Source organism: Andrena cerasifolii, chromosome 10, assembly GCF_050908995.1.
Source record: "Andrena cerasifolii isolate SP2316 chromosome 10, iyAndCera1_principal, whole genome shotgun sequence".
Taxonomy (NCBI): domain Eukaryota; kingdom Metazoa; phylum Arthropoda; class Insecta; order Hymenoptera; family Andrenidae; genus Andrena; species Andrena cerasifolii.
The window spans coordinates 11,916,125-11,923,332 of record NC_135127.1 but is presented as its reverse complement, the minus strand read 5'-3'; the positions used below and the strand labels follow the sequence as shown (position 1 = coordinate 11,923,332).

Here is a 7,208-nt window from a genome sequence, read left to right as displayed (position 1 = left end):
TTTTCTACGCTAGCGATATTTCCACCTTAGGTACTTGCGGCTGAAGAAACATTTGAAATTGTACGATACTTGTATTTAGTGTAGGTACCTATGTTTTCAGTTGAATTTTCATTAGCATACCGTGTAAAGTGTAAAGTATAAACTGTAAAGGATAGGTATATAAGAAAAGAAGAAAACAGAGGCAAGGTACATTTCTATTTTTCTTAATTTTCTGTATAAAAACAGTTACCAAAAAAGATGGGAAAAGAAAAGAGTAAAGGAAAATAAAATGGAAAATACAAAATATTCTTATGGCTATCGCGTAATTGACTGTGACGGCTACTTGGAAGACTGGAGCAACAAGTAGCGGAAGTAGCCCCTCGTTATCGGCAATTAGAATCAATTTAGATAGTTAGTTAGGTGATAGAGGACGTGAATTTGTACGGTCCTTCGTTGGCGAACCACTCCCGATTGTCCTCGACGGCACGCTTCCAGTACTCTAAAAGATCATTAAAACGGCGATGCAGGTGTTTGCATTATCGTCGGAAAATGAGAGAACCTACCGCTCAGTTGTGCCACTGTACTATCCGAGCCGCCGTACTCCACCGGCAGCATATCGATTGGTAGAGATTCGTAAAACTTTAGTTTACCCCGTGCGTGAACGTGTACTCTCTGCTTCAGCTTAGAATTCATGAAGCTTCTGAAAACATTCAGCACAATGTTCACCAATCTGTGAGCGTTGATAAAGTTCAAGGAGTGAATTCTGACGGGATAACAGCCTTGCCAGGCGTGCACCAAATTCTTAATCACGTGTGGCGGCAACTGTAGTACGTGTGCATAGGTCATCCCGCCTAAATCCAAGATTGCCGTTACGCCGTGTATAGTCGCCGACTCGTGGTCCCTCAAAGCCAAGTCCAAAGTCATCAGGGCCGCCTACAGTAAACTATACGCCTAAGCACTTGAGTGCATACATACCTACATTGTGTAAGTATAAAGTATCAGGCATCACGGGGAGAAAGAAGGGTGCTATTAAAGCACCTTTCTTTCGTATCGCTCGAGACAGGGACTCTATCGGATAGATGGATGTAGGTACAAATGTACATACTTACCTGCTGCAGGTACACAAAACATGTGTATTTTTTTTAACGCCACTTGATCCGTTCATTCGTATCTATTATACATATTATATGTACGTAATTGTGCACGCGAATTCTAATGTTTGGCACGCATACCTTTAACATGTCTGATATTTTGTGCCTAGCGGGGGTATGCGCGGCCGCGCGTATTATCACCACCATCCGTCCTTCGTTATCTAATTTCTTTAAAGGTAAAAGCACCCTACAAAGAAAAACCAGCGTTGCTTTAGCGGGGAGTCTGCTTCGACACAGGCCAGCGGTAGGTATCGCGTGTGCTGCAGAAAGGACCCGTGCGAGAAATCTGAATCTGTCGAATGTAAGCATGGTAAATGCGAAAACTGTCATCTATCTGTCAACGGTACGTCGCTATTTATAGACCCCGGCGATACCGTACGAGTGCCAACGTGATATCTCGTGTGTTTGATAAGGCAGCCAAAACAAAGTAAAGGACATCCCGAACGTGACCGCGATTCAGATTTCGCTGTTAAGAGAAGAATCCTAGGTATTATGCACTATGTAGTATGTAGACATTTGGGAATTACCCAAGATCAAAGAGTTCCTGTAGATCTGGCAAAAATGGATCTCTCTTGCCGTACCACTCTGGCAGATTTGTCCTTTGTTTGTAATAATTCAACAATTTCCTCTTTGCTGCTTCGACGTCAAACTTGCATGCTCTTAGGAAACGCAGCACGAAGAAGTCGTCTGTGAAAGCGAACAATGTTTCTCGTATCCACTGTGGTGGAACCACATATGTCTATGCACCTACCAATTTTCATTGCCTGCAGATCCTCATTCTCCGTCAGCCATTGCCTGATCTGGCCGACTTTCACGTGTCTGAGTTGGTCGGTTTCGTTCAAATTAGCCGCCGCATAAACCTTCTCTTCAGGCGAGAGCTGGCACACGTATTCACCTGGCGCTGCCATCCTCCAATGGGCAACTCCTCTTTCCGTGCACTGTTTACCCGCTGCAGCGACAACCGTATCCCATCTTTCGCATTCCTCGTAAAGTAAAGACTTTACTTACATGTTTTTCAACTACGGGTGAAGCTTGCACTTTTCTCACCCAGTCGCAAAAGAGACGCGTAACACTGATCACAACCGATACTCAACCACGATCCAACGAAATAGATCGATTTCTCAATCATCTACGCTACTATACTGCTGACAGTGCTGACTACTACTACACTCTACTGTCTACTCCGATCCACTGCACTCTACAACATCGGCCGAGTCGGAGTTAAGTACCACAGACCAGGCATAGGCATCGACGAAGTATAGGATAGACCTATCACCTTATCGAACTTCGTGTCACCACTCAAACTGTGTTACCGACCCATAATTTGAGGACTGAATGTAGTGGCATCTGCTCGTGTACAGCGTCCAACTCAGCAACTACTCTCAAATGTGTTGAAATGCTGAAAGGTGTTGCGTGCTTGCATACGTATGACTTGTTTAGAGTTAGAGAGAGTTTGACATAGAGGGTAGGCTTTTGCTACGCAATGCTTTGGCTCGGTTTGTCAACGCCTCACGCGGATTTCTCTCCGAAAATCAGTTTCGGAGATCAAGACACTATGGCGCTCAAAAATAGTATTTCTTCAAAGCCCGTGCAAGCTATAAATTACAAGATGACATTGTTTATTAGTACTTTGCGTGTAGTAGAACCCTTTCAATTAGTATGGGTGGATAACCGGAGTATCGAAGACTTAATATTAATAATAAGCAATAATAAGCAAACTATACAAAATATATGGAATAGAGATTGTAGGAGGTAACAGCGGGATTATATTTTCAGTCGTAGCTGGAAAAGTACATGCATTATGTGCTAAAGATGGAGTACAGCGTGTTGGAATCTGCAGTGGCATATCATGCGAAGTGAGTACTAATAACTGTGATATGTGATTATTAGTTCTGATTGGTGCAGTAAACGTAGGTACTTTTATTAAGTATAGGTCGGCATCGTAGCGTGTCGCATCGTAATCGGACCAGACTTTCTTCATCCTCTTTCTCTCTCTTTCTCCTAAAGGCAATATGGAGAAGATAAAAGTTAAGGTAACGGATGGAGTGGGGCAAAAGAAATATATATCTATACGTACAGGCATGGAACTTCCGTGCCATCGCCCGTTGCAACTGGTCGTACTTGCGGCGAATTATTTCTAAGGATTCCTTCTCAACAGGATCAAGTACGGTTTTCATTAATTTCTCGTTGTCGAGCAATGAGACTTGACCGATTCTTTTACAGTATTCATTGAAGCCAGATTTCAGGTTAGAACGCATCTGGTACTGTTGCTCGTGCAATTGGCATATCTCGTTCTGCATCTGCGCGAGTTCTCCCTCCAAATTCATTAGAACTTTTTCGTAACACGCAATGTCGCGATCAATCATCTTCTCAATTGCCGGAATAACCTGCTTCCCTTCGCTCAGATGATTCTCCACCTCGAAAGCGTACCGAACTCGTTGATGCTTGCTAAGGTTATAGCGTGCATTATTCAAGGTTTTCTTCGCCTGAACAAGAACTCGGGAGCATTAGTTTCACCGGCGCGGCGCAAAAATGTTCTGGATAGAACTGGGCAGAAAGTTTCTACATAATACGTATGTCTGATTAATCGGAAAACACCTGGAAATACTTATCGATCAAGCTCGCGAATCTCTGTTGAACGATACCGAGGGTTGTCTGACTCTTATCCAATCTTTTCTTCGTTCTCCTATATTCTTTTTCTTCGTTTAGGAAACGTTCAAACAGTCGTCGGACCTTGGATTTTATACGACTTTATTAAGATATATCATAATCTATTTAGACGAGAAATCATACTAACCATCAAAGCCTTGTGACTGTTGATTTCCGAAACTTGTTCACCCGTTATGGAACAGTTATCGGCTTTCACCGTTCCTCCATCAACATCTGCATATACTTCTTCTTCCTCCTCCTCCTGCTCTTTCCCATCCTCGCTTCGTGTCTCTTCTGCACACGGTCCCAACGTCACACCGGTCACTGTGCAATGTTACAAATTATTTTTACAAATTATCTCTTACAGCGATAAATAAACCAATATCCAATATCACCCACTGGTTTTATCCAAGCTACCAACTTCCTCTGTCCCCGTTTCCGATTCTTTTTCTTTTCGAATTCGCTTGGTCTCCACGTCGGACTCTGAAGAAATTCTAGGTCTCCTCAAAACATTTGACCGGTTGTCGTTAGGTAGTGTATTCTCCTATATTTATTTAATATAATAATCAGCATGTATTCATACGCCCAATCCCACCCTGTACTGATTCATGCTACACTGTGCTACACTATGCCCATGCTTTCATGCCCATGCTTTCATGCCCAGGCAAGAAAGTTGCAAAGGGCAGATTTTTTATTTTCAACATTGTTGCAAATGGAATTGAGCGAGAAGCTAACTAACTAGTACATACCATACTGTGCAACCTCATATATGGCGAATTGCCCTAATTGTATAGAATATAAAAAGAGGTGTGGGAATAATAAGTATAGATGCGGGAATAGTGGGTATAGTGTGGGAATAGTACATATGTGACTATTCTGGGAATGGTAGTTGGATAATATTTATGAATCAATCGCAATGTTCGTTACAAAGTAAACGATCAATCCAAATACCTTGGACGAAATAGCTGATGCACCATTTCTTGGTATACTTGCCAGCAAATTATTATACGTCTCTCTTAACTTTTCTACATCGCACTCTTTGACGGTTAATCTTGCAATTCGATAGTGGTTAGGATATTGAATAGTATATTGTAATAACTACATATTTAGATAGTATAGAAGAAAACTATCGATACCACCAACCTGTTGTGCAAATCTTTGATTCTGTTCAACAATATTTGAGCCTGAGCGACATTGAACAATGTAAAGTCGGAAATGGTACCATTGAGAAAATTAGAAACGGCCCGACTAATTTGTTCGATACGTGACTCTGAGATGTTCATCAGAGCCTCTTGATGTAGAAACAGTTGGTTCATCATCAACTCCTTCTTCAAAGAATCGACTTGATCGCGTAGCCTTTCTACTGTTAGATCTGGCCGGTATGTAACATTTACCTTCACTTTCATGGGTTTTAGTCTTACGATGCTGGCAGAGAATCTCAGAGCTGACAGCGTCAGCTCTAGATCCTCCTTCGTCATTCGAATGTGACATATCAAGCTGCCATTCAACGATACATTTCATTACTCAACTACTGTTGTAAACGCGCAAACTACTCGGAGCAAGTACAAGCACAAGCATATCGTACATAAATTCTTATGATTACCAGATCGTGGAGGAGACTGGAAATGCATTTCCTAGAATCTTCAACAAATTGCTGGACCGCATCAGTCTATGGCTAGCAGTTTCCCCTGTGCCTGCGAGGTGCCAGAAGAACTGTTCCAGCTGAGTCTTGGCCAAATTCGCTATGCCGATATCAGCTGCTGGTTTGCAGCAATCGGTTCTCCTTATTGTCCCTATACCAGCCATCTCTACGATGTGCAACTAGGAAAGCGGAAAATCGCTCGGTTCTCTTGTAGTCCCCAGTTACGCGAATACGCGCACCAGCAAAGCAAAGAGGAAAGCTATATTATGTACTTTGGCTGTCGTGACAACATTCCACGATGTGTTTAGGCTGATGTTCGACACGTGAAACGTAATCACGGCTGTTGCTAAATGCGATGCTGTATACGTCGATCCCTTTACAATCGACCTTCTGGCCTCTCCTTCGAAGATTCTCCTCAGAGCTTCCTCTTCGCTGTCCACATTTACCATAGAAATGTTCTAGAATCGCAACCACTAAAAGTTGGTCAAGTATTCAGTCAGGTTTTCCTTACAACATTCGCAACGACGTTCGTACAACACGCTACACCTTGAACGGATCGCGTTCATTTATCCTAATCCTGTTTTCCGTTTCAGCAAGCAACAGGTCTCTTGTCTCCTTTCCATGTAACTCGACAATGCTCATACGATACTGTACTTTACTAACTTTCTGTCTACTGGATCTTTCCGCAAACATGTCGGATAAGAGCCGCGCGACTAGCCCTCTGTGCTGAGAAAACCAACGCAATCTACGTATGTAATACATTTATGTACTGTCTTTCGATGTCCTCGCAAATATATTCAGCAATGTCGTACTTTCCAATTGTTCCCGAGTCCGCTGATCGTGAAGCTCTTCCCGGAGCCCGTCTGTCCGTAACCCATTACAACGCAATTCGTGCCCCCTAAAATTCTTAAACGATGGCTTTTCAGATAGAGCGACTACACAGCAGCCCACACTGCTCCAACGTCGGGGTCAAAGCTTCCATTTAAAAAATAACTGCTACATACATTCGGAAGCTTCGACTCGCAAAAAACCTCTGAATCGCATCTCTAATTACTTTGTCACAAAACCCTTGATCGCGGCACGATAAACCTCTTCTTGAGAGCAATCGCAGAAAATTCCGTCAGTTTGAAAGCACCAGTATGCCGGCGACCTTTTCGACGTGGCGATCCTATTCGGTTGCATCTCTTGTAGGCATCGCACAGAAATTCTCTGGGTAAAACGAAAGTTACATGCCGTGACGCATATTCGGCATATCGTTCAACGAAATAGAAATTACTTTTCGCTCCGTGTCGATTCTCCCGTACAATTCCATGCATCTCTCCAGTGGGAAAATTCTAACAAAAATCTTCACGTTTTTCTCGCAAACAGTCGTGTCATCGTAATCCGTCATGCTTGAAGAAACTGTTCACTGGATAGGAACACGCGCTCCTGCTCGTAGCTTCAAGTTGCTTCAAGTTGCTTCAAGTTGCTTCAAGTTACAAGGGATTACACGGATTTTCTTGATTATTCATTTTTTTTACGATTTAGTTTTTTTGGCTGAAGCGCGATTTCATATTGCCATTTGGTTGCGCTTGGCGCACGCAAAAGATAAAAGTCTAGGCGACGGCGTTGGTAAGTAGACGCATTCAGGCTCCACGCCTGACTGCGTCCACGCGCGACTTCAGCTTTACAAATTATTCAACGATGTGCGTACATACATACTCTGCAGGTTTTTAATAGTAAAAGCAAAAAAGAGTATCGTGCAATGTACAGAGTTATACTGAAAATATGTGATATATATATATAGA

At 42.7% G+C, this 7,208-nt stretch overlaps 2 protein-coding genes across 3 annotated transcripts; both read right to left on the bottom strand.

The window, feature by feature from the left end:
- Positions 1 to 176: 176 nt before the first annotated feature.
- LOC143374264 (retinol-binding protein pinta) lies at positions 177 to 2,282 on the bottom strand. Its single transcript, XM_076822262.1, has 6 exons — positions 2,139 to 2,282; positions 1,882 to 2,079; positions 1,658 to 1,817; positions 1,212 to 1,317; positions 543 to 912; positions 177 to 478 (listed from the first exon to the last, which is right to left on the bottom strand). Exons 2-6 carry the CDS (start codon positions 2,036 to 2,038, stop codon positions 396 to 398), a joined length of 876 nt encoding a protein of 291 aa, XP_076678377.1. The 5' UTR covers positions 2,039 to 2,079; positions 2,139 to 2,282; the 3' UTR covers positions 177 to 395.
- A 195-nt stretch (positions 2,283 to 2,477) lies between these two features.
- Positions 2,478 to 7,152, bottom strand: LOC143374251 (uncharacterized). 2 transcript variants are annotated; one of them, XM_076822231.1, is made up of 11 exons: positions 6,476 to 7,152; positions 5,694 to 6,327; positions 5,383 to 5,600; positions 4,923 to 5,276; positions 4,731 to 4,830; positions 4,179 to 4,323; positions 3,928 to 4,103; positions 3,729 to 3,863; positions 3,204 to 3,616; positions 3,049 to 3,131; positions 2,478 to 2,725 (listed from the first exon to the last, which is right to left on the bottom strand). In XM_076822231.1, the coding sequence occupies exons 2-11, from the start codon at positions 5,868 to 5,870 to the stop codon at positions 2,676 to 2,678; spliced, it is 1,851 nt and encodes a 616-aa protein (XP_076678346.1). In that variant the 5' UTR covers positions 5,871 to 6,327; positions 6,476 to 7,152; the 3' UTR covers positions 2,478 to 2,675. The 2 variants fall into 2 exon arrangements, with proteins under 2 accessions (XP_076678346.1, XP_076678347.1); XM_076822232.1 differs by lacking the exon at positions 2,478 to 2,725 and having other exon boundaries at positions 2,997 to 3,131; positions 3,208 to 3,616.
- Between the last annotated feature and the right edge of the window lie 56 nt (positions 7,153 to 7,208).

Excerpts from the sequence above, each read along its gene's own strand:
- LOC143374264 (XM_076822262.1), bottom strand. The coding sequence starts at position 2,038 with ATGGCAGCGCCAGGTGAATACGTGTGCCAGCTCTCGCCTGAAGAGAAG. Across the intron at positions 913-1,211 it reads AAATATCAGACATGTTAAAG|GCGGCCCTGATGACTTTGGA; the intron begins GTATGCGTGCCA and ends AGTTTACTGTAG. Across the intron at positions 479-542 it reads TACAGTGGCACAACTGAGCG|AGTACTGGAAGCGTGCCGTC; the intron begins GTAGGTTCTCTC and ends ATGATCTTTTAG.
- LOC143374251 (XM_076822231.1), bottom strand. The coding sequence starts at position 5,870 with ATGGTAAATGTGGACAGCGAAGAGGAAGCTCTGAGGAGAATCTTCGAA. Across the intron at positions 5,601-5,693 it reads ATGTTGTCACGACAGCCAAA|TTGCACATCGTAGAGATGGC; the intron begins GTACATAATATA and ends CCGCTTTCCTAG. Across the intron at positions 5,277-5,382 it reads CCAGTCTCCTCCACGATCTG|CTTGATATGTCACATTCGAA; the intron begins GTAATCATAAGA and ends GTTGAATGGCAG.